Here is a 15762-nt window from a genome sequence, read left to right as displayed (position 1 = left end):
ATTAATATTCTGATACAGGACTAGGCCTTTTAAGTTTAGGATTACTAATTAGATTGTCATATGATCTTTTTGTATAAACTACATCTATAACGCATGTCTTAAGATTTCCAGTTTTAATCTGGTGTAAAGTTGAACAAGATCTTAGAGGTTCTTAAGTAACAGAATCTTTCTGAATTTTTATAATATTTTCTAGTTTCTTAGTAATTGTCTCACTATAGCACTCCTGGTTGACTCCCTAACAGTCCTTCTCCCTTGTGACAGCCATACTTGTTTAAATGTCCAACCTTTCCCATTTGTATTAGGAGAAAATGCTGATTAGTCTAAGCCAATATAACAAGGCTACCCATGTCTCAGTAAATGATTTATGGAAGATATTATCAACCAATTCTGGCCACAGAGACAAGAAGGGTAGGATGTTAAGAAGGGGGGGGGGGGTGTCCTCCTTTTCCTCCTGGATGTTGTCATGTCAGAATACCACCTCTAAAACTACTTATTGTAGCCATCTTGTAAACATGATTAGAGTTAGCTCAAGGAGAAGAAGGCATTCTAACAATAGCGAACAGTAAGATGGAAAGAAATTGGCCCAGGTGTTAATCACATAGCTGCTGCATTAACCAATACAAAAACTGCCATTCCTCCAAAGAGGAGAGAAAGTTAATTTTCTTTCCTGTTTAGGTAGTTGAACCAAAAGTTTCCTAAACCTTTAGGCTTACTTAAACCTAATCCTTTAGTAATTTTTAAAGCACTAAAAAGTAAAAAGTCTTTCCAAAGCATCCACCTTACTTTTCATTAAAACAATTCTTTCTACACTTACGTTTCAGCAGCTTAGATCATATTTAAACTAAAAATTACATTAACATGGGCATAAAATCAACAGATTCTTAGGCATATAACTAACCCGACAAGAGATAAGGTACAAGAATAAACTAGAGTAGATCAATTGCTGTAAGTGCTCAGAATACTCTGGACTAGAGGAATTAGAAGCAATGGTTTAAAAGAATATGCCAGGGATGCCTGGGTGGCTCAGGCAGTTAAGCATCCAACTCCTAATTTTGGCTTAGGTCATGATCCTACAGTTGTGGGATCGAGCCCCATGTCAGGCTCCACGTGGAGCATGAAGCCTGCTTAGGATATTCTCTCCCTCTCTCCCTAACCCTCTCCCCAACTTGTGCTCTCTCGCAAATTAAATAAACATTTTTTAAAAGTAGTAATAAAATAAAAGAGCACACCAGTTAAGTGGAGTTTTGTTACAGACATTGGACACAAACACATTTCTGTATATAAAGGAACGGTATGTAACAAACAGATATTCTCTCTGGGGAGGGGGACAGCTAAGAAACCCTATAAAAACTTGGGACATATGTTTCCAGGAGAGAAATTAAAAGTAGAGTAAATCTAGAGTCAAAGAAGAATATGAGTCTATTTAGTGTCAACTCCATCAACCAGCACAGTAGTAAGAGAACACAGAAACTATACAGAACCTTTACCCCAATATATAGTTTTACTGCTATTGAATCGAGCATACTGACAAAATACTGCAACTCAAATTTTTCGGGCAATACAGACAAAATGTTCTACTTGCTTTATGTGCTTAAGAGCCAAGTTCATTTTATCATGTGTTATGTTAAGAATAACTATAGCAGTTTGTCATTTATAAGGGATATTTGTATTCCCTTTTAAGACATACTAACCAAACTATTTCAAATAGAAATTTACTACTTTGAAACAATTATTCAGCATTATAACAGTCAAGATCCTTGATACTGATAATAATCATACTCAGAATTCTAACTTCCTTCCAAAAATAATTACTGAGTTCTATAATATGCCAGGTAGTAAACAAACAGTAACAGTAAAAAAGAACTGAATGAGAAATACCCATAAGAAATACGAATACTAGAGAATTTATTTCTGTAATAAAACTCCACTTGTAAATATCCTGGGGTCAGAAACCATGTTTCCAAATTATTCTCCATGGAGTAATAAAGCAATGAGTAACACAAAGTTACAAATGGCAATAATATTCACATCTTAGTAGTAATATTCCTTGACTAAGTAATATACTTAATATGTATTAAACATAATTTGTGTTTACCTAACACAGTAAAAAATAACTTAAATGTCCTGGTAGCTAACAGCAGGAATTCTTAACCTGGGTTCTACAAATCCTCAGAGTTTGCTGATGAAATGTAGAGGGTGCATAAACTTAAATGAGAAAAAAAATTACATCTTTATTTTACTAACCTCTAACTGCAAGGCAGTATTTCCTTTATTAAAAATATAAGCAACAAGCTGTAACAGTATCAGTTACACCTGTGACTTTGTTACCATCAGAAGCGACAGATATTTTCCTATTACTTTGTTTCAAATCTCAGGTTATCATTTATACTCATTAGTTTAAAATTTATTGTATACCACTAGAATTTGTTGATAAGCACATTACTGAATTTCTTTGATATTAAAAAGACATACTCTAATACATAATTGGTATCCTCATAAGCATACACATTTAATTTTGCATGATTAAGCTATTACTCTGGGAAGGGGTCCACATGTATCACAGAGAGCAAAGGGGTTCATGGCCCAAAATGGGAAAATAACACCTAGATTAGAATATCAGAATATGGATTAGATTGCAGAAAGTAACGCCAAAGAACTTTAAGAAATGAAAAAAGCCTCATGAGCATATTTAATTGAACTCCTCATTTCAGAGATCAAGAAATTATGACCTGGTGAAACTTAAGTGCCTTCTTCTGGTCACACATACAGCTATTTTGTGACAGAGCCAGAGAAAACAGAATCTATGTTTTCTGGTTCACAAACTAAGGTTAAACCAACTTTGATGTGACTGGGCTATAAGTAAGCAAGACAAGGTAAAGACAACTCTGTAAATACATGACAAAAAGTTTTAGGAAAGAAATGAATTATATAGGAATAAAAGCTAGTGTGAAAAAGAAAATGATGGTATGAGGTACTAAAGCACTTTACTTATTTAATTTTTTTTTAATGTTTATTTTTGAGAGAGAGAGACAGAGAGAGGGAGAGGGAGAGGGAGAGGGAGAGGGAGAGGGAGAGGGAGAGGGAGAGGGAGAGGGAGAGGGAGAGGGAGAGGGAGAGGGAGAGGGAGAGCAAGCTGGGGAGGGGCAGAGAGGGAGATACAGAATCTGAAGCAGCCTCCAGGCTCTGAGCTGTCAGCAGGCTGGAACTCACGAACCGAACCGTGAGATCATGACCTGAGCTGAAGTCGGACGCTTAACTGACTGAGCCACCCCGGTGTCCCAGTACTAAAGCATTTTAAAAATAATTCTACAGCATGACATGCCTTGACTCGAATGTTGAAAAAAAGTAGTTAGAAAATGAATAGGTAAGACCCCCTTTGCATACTGAATGCATAGAAATATTCTGAACACCTGACTATTCTAAACATTAAAATACACTGTCTCTCCCACTTTCCCTGAGACAGGAACTTCTCATTCTGTTTTGCCACTTTATAGAGAGAACTGGGTAGAGTGAAAATTTTACTTCCTTTCTGATCTATGGTAAAAATTACAACAGCAAAAGCACAACAGTAAATATCAACTAACAGTTGGAATCAGTGTCAGAGAAACAGAAAGCAGGAACTATAGCAAACAGGGGTCTATAAACCTGCCTAAAGAAGGTAGTCACTACTGCTCAACTCTAGCCAAATGCTACAAAAACTGCCAACCCAGAATTCTAAATGGAACAAAGTTTCCTTCAAATATGAAAGTGAAATACATTTTCAGATGAAAGAAAACAAAGATAATTCATCATAATCAGACCTGCGAGAAATAACGCCAGAATTTCATGAACAACAAAAATGGCAAATATGTGAGTATATAAAATAGACCAAGAGTTGCTGGCAAACTTTTTCTGTAAAAGGGTCAGCCAGAGAGTAACTATTTTAGGATTTGCAGGCCAAATGTCTCTGTTGTAACTAATCAATTCTGCATTGTAGAGCAAGAAAAACCAAAGACAATACATTAACAGGTATGGCAGTATTCCAATACAATTTACAGAAGCAGGTGGCAGGCTGGATTTGGCCTGCAGTAACAGTCTGCTAATCCCAGTGATATACTATGCTCTTCTTCTCCTCAAATTCTTTAAAATATAAGAGATAATTGAAAACAAAATTTACATCACTGTCTGAAGGGGTATTTGAACCACACAGATGTAATACAACACAGAAGGGCAAGGAAAGGAAACTACACGGTGACAAAATTTCCACATTCTAATTAAAGTACTAAAATACTACTTTTAAATGTAGTGAGTTAACTGTGTACCTAGTTAAGATATATTCAACACCTCCTCTTCCTCGGCACTGCCTGAGGAGGTGGCAGCCATCTGTAACTCAGCATCATGGCTGCCCTCAGACCTCTGGTGAAGCCCAAGATCGTTAAAAAGAGGACCAAGAAGTTCATCCGGCACCAGTCAGACCGATATGTCAAAATTAAGCGCAACTGGTGGAAACCCAGAGGCATTGACAATAGGGTGCGCAGAAGATTCAAGGGCCAGATTTTGATGCCCAACATTGGTTACGGGAGCAACAAGAAAACAAAGCACATGCTGCCCAGTGGCTTCCGGAAGTTCCTAGTCCACAATGTCAAGGAGCTTGAGGTGCTGCTGATGTGCAACAAATCTTACTGTGCAGAGATTGCTCACAATGTCTCCTCCAAGAACCGTAAAGCCATTGTGGAAAGAGCAGCCCAGCTGGCCATCAGAGTCACGAATCCCAATGCCAGACTGCGCAGCGAAGAAAATGAATAGACAGTTTATGTGCACATCATATTTGTGTTAATAAAACCATAAAACTACAAAAAAAAAAAAAAGATATATTCAACACCTAACCCCTGGTACCCCTAAAATATAACCATATTTGATATAAGGTCTTTCTGCATGCAATCATGTTAAAAAGAGGCCATACTAGGGGTGCCTGGGTGGCTCAGTAGGTTAAGCATCTGACTCTTGATTTCAGCTCAGGTCATGATCTCACAGTTGTGAGACTAAGCCCCGCATAACCTGCTTGGTCTCTCTTCCTCTCTTTCTCTCTCAAAATAAACATTAAGGAAAAAAAAAAAAAAAAAAAAAAAAAAAAGAGGTCCTACTAGATTTGGGTGGGCCCAAATCTGATGACTGCTATCTTCAGAAGAAAAGGGAGGTAGACACAAAGACAAACACAGAGGAAAATGCATAAGTGAAGACAAGGCAGAAATTGATAGAGTTATAAACCAAAAAATACCAACGACTGGTGACAGCCACCAGAAGCTAGAAGAGGCAACAAAGGATTCTTCTCTAGAGCCAGCAAAAGGAACATGATCCTCTTAATTTCAGACTTCTAACCTCCAAAATCAACACACAATAGAATTATATTCACTGAAAAAACCTGAATTCACAGTTAAAATCCTCCAGGCCCAGATAGTTTAACCAGTGAATTCTATCAAACATTTAAAGAATACCAATTCAAGACAACATCTTCCAGAAAACAGAATATGAGGGATTACTTCCAAAGTCATTTTTACGAGGCTAACATTACAACTGATACCAAAATCAAAGATAATACAAGCAAAGAAAAACCTTAAATACCAATATTCTTCACGATCATAGGTGCAAAAATCCCAAAATATTATCCAATTAAATTTTTAAAATATTCAAATATGAATAAGTTAAGCTTATTCTAGGAATATACTTGCTCTCCTTTATTCTGTTTCTTTAAATAACAGGAAATCATATGAAAACAATAACAATATATTGTTGGGCTTGTAAAATATAGATCTGTAATATGTATAACAACAGCACGAAAAAAGAGAAGAAAAAAAGTAAGCTACACAGGAACAAGATGTCTACATTTCACCAGACTTAAATTAGTGTCAGTCTAAGGTAGATTCCAATAAGGTAAGATGTATATGGTAAGCCCTAGTGCAACAACTAAGAAAACAAAAGAATATATTGACAATACTATAAAAGGAATTAAAGGTTACACTAAGTGGAAAACACAACCAACACATGACGTAAAAGAAAGCAGTAAAGGAGAGATACAAAAGACATGAAAACAAAACAAAATAGCAGATACACAGTAAAGGAGAGATACAAAAGACATGAAAACAAAACAAAATAGCAGATACACGTTACACTACATCAATAACAATATTAAATATAAAAAATCTAATGAAAGGCAGTGTCAGACTGCAACAAATCAGAAAAAACCGGGGCGCCTGGGTGGCTCAGTTGGTTAAGCGTCCGACTTCAGCTCAGGTCACGATCTTGCGGTCCGTGAGTTCGAGCCCCGCGTCGGGCTCTGGGCTGATGGCTCAGAGCCTGGAGCCTGTTTCCGATTCTGTGTCTCCCTCTCTCTCTGACCCTCCCCCGTTCATGCTCTGTCTCTGTCTCAAAAATAAATAAAGGTTAAAAAAAAAAAATTAAAAAAAAAATCAGAAAAAACCTACATGCTATCTACAAGAGACATGATTTACATTTAAAAGTGCAAATAAACTGAAAGTATAGGGGTAGAAAACATATACCATGAAATGTTTCCACAGCCGACGTCAAAGAAATCGCTGCCTGTTTTCTTCTAGGAGTTTTGGGGTTTCAGACCTCACATTTAAATAGGTCTTTAAGGGGCGCCTGGGTGGCTCAGTCGGTTAAGCGTCCAACTTCAGCTCAGGTCATGATCTCATGGTCTGTGAGTTTGAGCCCCGCGTTGGGCTCTGTGCTGACAGCCCAGAGCCTGGAGCCTGTTTCAGATGGTCTCCCTCTCTCTCTGACCCTCCCCCGTTCATGCTCTGTCTCTCCCTGTCTCAAAAATAAATAAACGTTAAAAAAATTTTTTTTTTAAATAAATAAATAGGTCTTTAATACATTTTGAGTTTATTTTTGTGTATGGTGTAAGAAAGTGGTCTATTTTCTGTCTTTTGCACATAGCTGTCCAATTTCCCCAACATATTTGCTGAAGAAACAGTCTTTTTCTACACTACATATTCTTGCCTTTGTCATAGATTAATTGACCATGGAAGTGTGGGTCTATTTCTGGACTTTCTATTCTGTCCCGCTGATCTATGTGTTTACTTTCATGCCACTACCATACTGTTTTGATCACTACACATTTGTAATATCTCTTGAAACCTGGGATTGTGATACCTCCAGCTTTATCCTTCTTTCTCGAGATATATTGTATACATAGTGTATATTACACTATACACTTTATTAGTGTATAGAATTGCAACAGCTTTCTGTATATTAATTTTGGGTCCTGCAACTGTACTGAAATCATTTATCAGTTCTAAGTGTTTTTTGGTACAATGTTTAGGGTTTCCATTTACAGTATCAAGTCACCTGCTGATAATTAAAGTTTTATTTCTTTCTTACTGATTTACATGCTTTTTATTCCTTTTTTTAAAAAATTTTTTTGTCTGATTGTTGTAGCTAGGATTTCCAGTATTGTGTTGCACAAAAGTGGTGTGAATAGACATCCTCATGTCTATTTCATTTACTTATGCTCCAATCTTTTTAAAAAAAATTTTTTTTTTCCAACGTTTATTTATTTTTGGGACAGAGAGAGACAGAGCATGAACGGGGGAGGTGCAGAGAGAGAGGGAGACACAGAATCGGAAACAGGCTCCAGGCTCTGAGCTATCAGCCCAGAGCCTCACGCGGGGCTCGAACTCACGGACAGCGAGATCGTGACCTGGCTGAAGTCGGACGCCTAACCGACTGCGCCACCCAGGCGCCCCTACTTATGCTCCAATCTTTATGACTTCCTTCCTTCTACTGACTTTGGGCTTTGTTTTTTGTGTTCTGTTTTATTTTGGTTTTTAGCTCCTTTATGTGTAAGATTAGGTTATTTTTTCTTGTTTCTTGAGGTAGGCCTATGACTATAATCTTCCCTCCTAGCACAGCTTCTGCTGTGTCTCAAAGATTCTGGACCATTTTGTTTTCATCTTCATTTGTCTCCATGATTTTTTGATTTTCTCAATGATTTTTTGGTTGACCCATTCATTCTTTAGTAACATGTTATTTGGCCTCCATGCATTGTGTTCTTTCCAGATTTTTGGTGGTGTTATTTCTAGTTCCACTGTGGTTGGAAAAGATGTTACGATTTCAACCTTTTTGAACTCACTGAGACTTGTTTTGTGGCCTATCATGTGATCTATTGTAGAGAATGTTCCCTGTGTATTTAAAAATAACGTATATTCTGCTGTTTTGGATGGAATATACTGAATGAATATATCTGTTAAGTACACCTGGTCTAAGAGGTCATTCAAAGCCACTATTTTCTGGTTGACTTTCTGTTTGGATGATCCATTGATGTAACTAAAACATTAAAGTTCCCTACGATTACTATATTACTGTCAATTTCTTCCTTTATGTCTGTTAATGGCTGCTTTATGAATTTAGGTGTTCCCACATTGGGTGCAAAGATATTTACAACTGTTACATCCAAGAGGATTGCTGGATTGTTCCTTTTATCATTAGGTAGTTGCCTTTATCTCTTGTTATAGTTTTTACTTCAAAGTCTATTTTGTCCAATATGAGTATTGCTACCCCAGCTCTCTTTTCACTTACATTTGCATGATAAATGATTTTCCATCCCTTAACTTCATTTTTTTAAACTTTTTTTTAAAGTTTATTTATTTATTTCGAGAGAGAGAGAGCATGTGGCAAGTGGGTAGCGTGTGGAGAGGGAAAGAGAATGCCAAGCAGGCTCTGCACCCATAAGTGCAGAGTCCAATGCAGGGCTTGAACCCATGAACCATGAGATCATGACCTGAGCCAAAGTCACGTTTAACCGACTGAGTCACCCAGGCACCCCACCATCCCTTTACTTTCAACCTGCATGTGTCTTCTGGTCTAAACAGAGTCTCCTGTAGGCAGCATATGGATGGGTCCTGCTTTTTTATCCATTCAGTCATCCAGTGTCTTTTGATTGGAACATTTAGTCCTTTGATATTCAAAGTAATTATTGTTACGTATGTACTTATTGCCATTCTGTTACTTGTACAATTGTTTTCGTGGCTCTTCTCTGTTCTTACTCTCTTTCCTTGTGGTTAGAAACATTTTTTCTTCTAGGTATCTCTCCTCATGCGAGGAATATAAAATAAAAATAAAAGCAGAATTAAACTACTGGGACTAAGCCAAATTAAAGTTTTCACACAGCAAAGGAAATCATCAAGAAAACCAAAAAGCAACCCACTGAATGGGAGAAGATACTTGCAAACGATATATCTGATAAGAAGTTAATATCCAAAATACATTAAAAAATTTATACAACTCAACACCAAAATAACACAAATAACCTGATTAAAAAATGGGCAGAGAACCTGAATAATCATACAGGTTTCAACTAGTCAAAGAAATGCAAATCAAAATAACAATGAAATATTACCTCACACCTGTTAGAGTGGTTAAAATAAAAAACACAGTAACAAGTGTTGGAGAGGATGTGAAAAAGGAACTCTCCTGCACCGCCAGTGGGAATGTAAATTGGTACAGCTACTGTGGGATACAGTATGGAGTTTCCTCAAAAACAGAATTACCGTATGACCCATAATTCCAGTATGTACCCAAAGAAAACAAAAACATTACTTCAAAAAGATATATACACCCCTATGTTTATTGCAGCGTTATTTACAACAGCCAAGATATGGAAGCAACCCAAGTGTCCAGTGACAGATAAATGTATAAAGATGTGGTGTATATATACACAATGGAATACCACTCAGCTATAAAAAAAGAACACCATACCATTTGCAACAACATGGATGGATCTAGAGAGTACAATGCTAAGTGAAATAAGTCACAGAAAGACAAACACCATAGGATTTCACTCGTGTAATTTAAGAAACAAATGAACAGAGAAAAAAGAGACCAAAAAAAATCAGACTCTTAAATACAGAAAACAAACTGGTGGTTGCCAGTGGGGAGACTGGTGGAGGAATAGGTGAAATAGAGGAAATTAAGAGTACACTTAACCTGATGAGCAGTGAGTAACATAAGAAAAATAAAAGTATTTTTGTCTTCAAAAACTTTTAACCCCTTTTCTATGGTTACAGGCCAACAAAATCTGCAGGATTTTAAGGGCTTTAAGAAGATTTCTCTAGGGGCGCCTGGGTGGCTCAGTTGGTTAAGTGTCCGACTTCAGCCCAGGTCATGATCTCGCGGTCTGTGAGTTCAAGCCCCGCGTCGGGCTCTGGGCTGACAGCTCAGAGCCTGGAGCCTGTTTCAGATTCTGTGTCTCCCTCTCTCTCTGACCCTCCCCCGTTCATGCTCTGTCTCTCCCTGTCTCAAAAATAAACATTAAAAAAAAAAAAAAAAGATTTCTCTAGTTAATTCTCTTTCCACATCTGAGTCTGCAAGAAATGACTCTAGAAAATGATGACTCTTCATTAAACAATTATAGAAAAAAATTTTCTAGAGTTCCCCAATTAACCAATCTGGGAAAACATAGTTACCGTCAATAAACTCTTACTCCTGTGTATCTAAAAGACAGAGGCTCTTTTTTAGTATTCAGTGAAAGAAAATATTACTATATTTTATTTCTCTAAAATTACTTTAACCGTATTCATCAGCTATTGCCCAAAATATGCTGCCTGATAAACAATTCTAAATCTCAGTGAGTGATATAACAAAAGTATTAGTTTCTTGCTTTGGCACTTGTGAGTTGTTAGACTGACCTCAGCTAGAATGGCATCAAGTTGCCGATTGGATTAGAGCTATTCCATTTGTGTCTCATTCTCTTCAAATCAGCGGTTTCCTAATGGTCTTCTGGTGGGACAAAGTGAGAGCACAAAGAACATGCCCACCTCTACCCCAATGGATTTAAATAAAGTCTATGCTCACTCTGTGGGTGAACTGTTTTTGTTTTCTGTTTTTAGTTTAAAGACTTATTTTAAATGAAAAAATAAAAGCCATGCTCACTTGCCATCCACTAGCATTCCTTTCGTCAAAGCAAATCACATGGCCAAACTCAACACCAAGGGAGCCAAAAAATAAACTCTATCTTTCATGGTAGGTACTGTACACTCACACGTCAAAAGGTGTGGAATGGAGGGCAGGTGGAAAAATAATGTGATCTATCAACCTACTCTTCTCTCTTTTGAACTAAAGCAATAGTCCGTAGCTCTCTTAGAAACCTTAGAAGACCCCAAAGAATCTGACAAACCTTCTAGATTTGAATGCTGGCTTTTCCACTAGCTGGGGAAATTGGGGGAGATTATTCATCTTCTCCAGACCCCAGTTCCTGAATCTATAGACTAGGAGAGTAAATAAATAACTTCATATGACTGTTGAGACAACTAAATGAGATAGTACTCATATAATGCTTAGCATAATGTACTGCTTACAGTAAACTAAGCTCAGTAAATAGCAGCTGTCACTATGGGGTCATTCAATAGACATTAAAAAAAAAATCTATCATGAAATAACATATGGTTGCTATTTCATATATGAATTCTGAAGTAGTTACTCCAGAACTCACAAAATATGTCACATATAACAGACTTAATAAACTGTATCACATAAAATAGACCTAAAAATATTTTAGAGATAAAGAGAAACATTTTCCTATCATAAATGGGTCAATCACCAAGAAAATATAAACATATGAGCCTAACAGAACCCCCAAATAAATGAAGCAAAAACTGAAAGAACAAAAGACAAGTAGTCGATTCAACAACAGTAGTTGGGAGACTTTAATACCCTACTTTCAGTAATGAAGAAATGAAGCAAGGTCAACAACCCAGTAACAGACTTGAAAACTATATATAACAAATACACATAGAATACCGAGCAACAGCAAAATAGATGTTCTTCTCAAGTACTGATGGACCATTCTCCAGGATAACCATATACCAGATATAAAACAAATCTTAATAGATATTCAAAGATTGAAATTATGCATCTAAAATATGTTCCCCACCCAAAATGTAATGCATTAGAAATGACAAAATGAGGGGCGCCTGGGTGGCTCAGTCGGTTAAGCGTCCAACTTCGGCTCAGGTCATGATCTCATGGTTCTTGAATTCCAGCCCCGCATCAGGCTCTGTGCTGACAGCTCAGGGCCTGGAGCCTGCTTCTGATTCTACGTCTCCCTCTCTCTCAGCTCCTCCCCTGCTCACACTCTGTCTCTCTCTCAAAATAAATAAAGATTAAAAAAAAATTAAAAAAACAAATTGCGACAAAATGAAATTTGGGAAATTTACAACATGTGGAAATTAATTTTTTTTAATTAGGTTTCACACCCAGTGCAGAGCCCAACAAGGGGCTTGAACTCACAACCCTGAGATCAAGACCTGAGCTGAGATCAAGAGTCAGACACTTAACCAATAGAGCCACCCAGCAACCCTAAACAACACTTTAAATAAACAGTGAGCATAGAAAAAAAAAAAAAAAAAAAATCGCAAGGAAAACTAGAAAATATTTTGGGAAGAATGAGAACAAAAGTAAGAGATACCAAAATTTATAGAGTGCACTGAAAGCAACGAAGGGAAATTTATAGCTCTGATATAAAAACACCTATATTTAAAAAGAGGTTAAATCAATAACTTAACCTTCTACTTTAACAAATTTTTAGCAAATGAATAAACTAAACCAAAAGCAAACAGAAGAAAGAAAATAATACAGATGGGTTGAGAAATAAGTGAAATAGAGAAAAGAAAGACAAAAGAGAAAAACCGGAAGAACCAAAGTTGGTTTTCTAAAAAGATAAACAAAACTGACAAACAGCTAAACCGAGCAAGAAAAAGAGAAGTACTAAACTCAAGAATGGAAAAGGGCACAATACTAAACTCCCAGATATGGAAAAGATTATAAAGGTAAACATGAACTGATTATAAAGGTTAGCACATGAATATGTGCTAACAAATTAAATAGAGGAAATGGACATAGTTCTAGAAAGTCACAAACTACCAAAATGGTCTCAAGAAATCTGAATGGACCTATAAGAAGTGAAGAGACTGAATTAGTAATTTTAAAACTTCCCACAGAGAAAACCCCAGGCCCAAATGGCTTTGTAAATTCTACCAAACATTTAAAGAAAAATTAACAACAATTCTTCACAAAGTCCTCTAAAGCATAAAATAAAAGCACATCAGAAGACTTTCCAATTCATCCTATAGGACTATTATTTATTCTGTTAATACCAAAAACATCACAAGAAACGAAAACTACGTATTAATATCTCTTATGGAAAAAATACACTGACAGAATACTAGGAAATCAAATCCAGCAATTATAAAAGGAATTACACACAATGACCAAGGAGGATTTATCCCAGGAATTTAAGACTTGTTCAACATCATACATCAAATGATGCGATGATGTGATACACTATATTATTAGAAGATAAAAAACACATGATCACCTCAATACATGTAGAAAAATCATTGGAAAAAAACCCCAATAACCTTTCATGATAAAAATACTCAACTAACTAAAACTAGAAAGAAACTTCCTCAAACTAATATGTAAGAAAAACTACAGTAAGGCTGTCAACTCTTGATACTTCTCTTCAACACTGTATTTACTAAAGGTTGTAGCCAGAGTAATTAGGTAAGAAAATGAAATAAAAAGCATCCAGTCAGAAAGGAAGAAAACTATTTCTACTTGCAGATGTCATGATCTTGTACATAGAAAATCCTAAAAAGGCTACTAAAAAAACTATTTTACACTAAATAACAACTTAGATTTTAATAACATTTTATATTAGCTTAATAACAGTTTAGCAAGGTTGCAGGGCACAAAATAAATATGCAAAAAAAATTGCACTTCTATATACTAACAATGAACAATCAAAAATGAAATTAAGACCTCTGGGACACAGCAAGGGCAGTCATAAGAGTAAGTATACAGCAGTCCAGGCCTTCCTAAAGGAAGAAAGGTCTCAGATACACAACCTAACCTTACACCTTAAAGAGCTAGAAAAGAACAGCAAATAAAACCCAAAACCAGCAGAAGACAAGAAATAATAAAGATTAGAGCAGAAATCAATGCTATCGAAACCAAAAAAACAGTACAACAGATCAATGAAACCAGTAGCTGGTTCTTTGAAAGAATTTAAAAAATTGATAAACCACTAGCCAGTATGACCAAAAAGAAAAAGGAAAGGACCCAAATAAATAAAATCAAGAATGAACAAGGACAGATCACAACCAACACAGCAGAAATAAAAATAATAAGAGAATATTATGAACAATTATACGCCAAGAAAATGGGCAATCTGGAAGGAATGGACAAATTCCTAGAAACATATAAACTACCAAAACTGAAACAGGAGGAAATACAAAATTTGAACAGACCCATAAACAGTAAAGAAATCGAATTAGTAATCAAAAATCTCCCAACAAACAAGAATCTCCAGGGCCAGATGACTTTCCAGGGTAATTCTACCAAACATTTAAGGAAGAGTTAACACCTATTCTCTTGAAGCTGTTCCCAAAAAACAGAAATGGAAGGAAAACTTTCAAATTCTTTCTATCAAGCCAGCATTACCTTGATTCCAAAACCAGACAAAGACCCCACTAAAAAGGAGAACTACAGACCAATTTCCCTGATGAACACGGACACAAAAATCCTCAACAAGACATTAGCCAACCGGATCCAACAATACATTAAAATATTCACCACGACCATGTGGGATTTATACCTAGGATGCAGGGCTGGTTCAATATCCGCAAAACAATGTGATTCATCACATCAATAAAAGGACAAGAAACACATGATCCTCTCAAGTAGATGCAGAGAAAGGATTTGACAAAATATAGCATCCTTTCTTGATAAAAACGCTCAAGAAAGCAGGGACAGGAGGATCATACCTCGAGATCATAAAAGCCATATATGAAAGACCCAACACTAATACCATCCTCAATGGGGAAAAACTGAGACCTTTCCCCCTTAGGTCAGGAACAAGACAGGGATGTCCACTCTCTCCACTGTTATTCAACATAGTATTGGAAGTCTTAGCCTCAGCAATCGGACAACACATAGAAATAAAAGGCATCCAAATCGGTGAGGCGGAGGTCAAACTTTCACTCTTCGTAGATGACGTGATACTCTGTCTGGAAACCCCAAAAGATTCCACCAAAAAACTGCTAGAAGTGATCCATGAATTCAGCAAAGTTGCAGGATATAAAATCAATGCACAGATATTGGTTGCATTCCTATACATCAATAATGAAGGAACAGAAAGAGAAATCAAGAAATTGATCCCATTTACAAGTGCACCAAAACCATAAAATACCTAAGAATAAATCTAACCAAAGAGGTGAAAAATCTAATCACTGAAAACTACAGCAAGTTTATGAAAGAAATTGAAGACACCAAAAAAAATGGAAAAATATTCCATGCTCCTGGATACGAAGAACAAATATTGTTAAAATGCCGATACTCCCCAAAGCAATCTACATATTCAATGTAATACCTATCAAAATAGCACAAGCATTCTTCATAGAACTAGAACAAACAATCCTAAAATCTGTATGGAACCAAAAAAGACCCCAAATAGCCACAGTAATCATGAAAGAGAAAATCAAAGCATCACAATCCTGGACTTCAAGCTGCATTACAAAGCTATCATCAAGACAGTAATGATACTGGCACAAAAACAGACACTCAGATCAATGGAACAGAATAGAGAACCCAGAAATGGACCCTCAAACGTATGGCCAACTAATCTCTGACAAAGCAGGAAAGAATATCCAATGGAATAGACAGTCTCTTCAGCAAGTGGTGCTGGGAAAACTGGACAGCAACACG

General features: G+C 36.5%; 2 protein-coding genes across 6 annotated transcripts in view; one reads left to right on the top strand and one right to left on the bottom strand.

Moving 5' to 3' along the window:
- CNOT2 (CCR4-NOT transcription complex subunit 2) overlaps positions 1-15762 on the bottom strand; it is a 133510-nt gene that overhangs the window by 93259 nt on the left and 24489 nt on the right. The gene's annotated exons all lie outside the window — the stretch shown is intronic.
- On the top strand, positions 4348-4860 carry LOC123591297 (60S ribosomal protein L32-like). The gene has a single exon (XM_045465401.1). It carries the CDS (start codon positions 4378-4380, stop codon positions 4783-4785), a length of 408 nt encoding a protein of 135 aa, XP_045321357.1. The 5' UTR covers positions 4348-4377; the 3' UTR covers positions 4786-4860.

Source organism: Leopardus geoffroyi, chromosome B4, assembly GCF_018350155.1.
Source record: "Leopardus geoffroyi isolate Oge1 chromosome B4, O.geoffroyi_Oge1_pat1.0, whole genome shotgun sequence".
Lineage (NCBI taxonomy): Eukaryota > Metazoa > Chordata > Mammalia > Carnivora > Felidae > Leopardus > Leopardus geoffroyi.
Note: the sequence above shows the minus strand (reverse complement) of the source record. Positions and strands in the feature narration are given on the sequence as shown.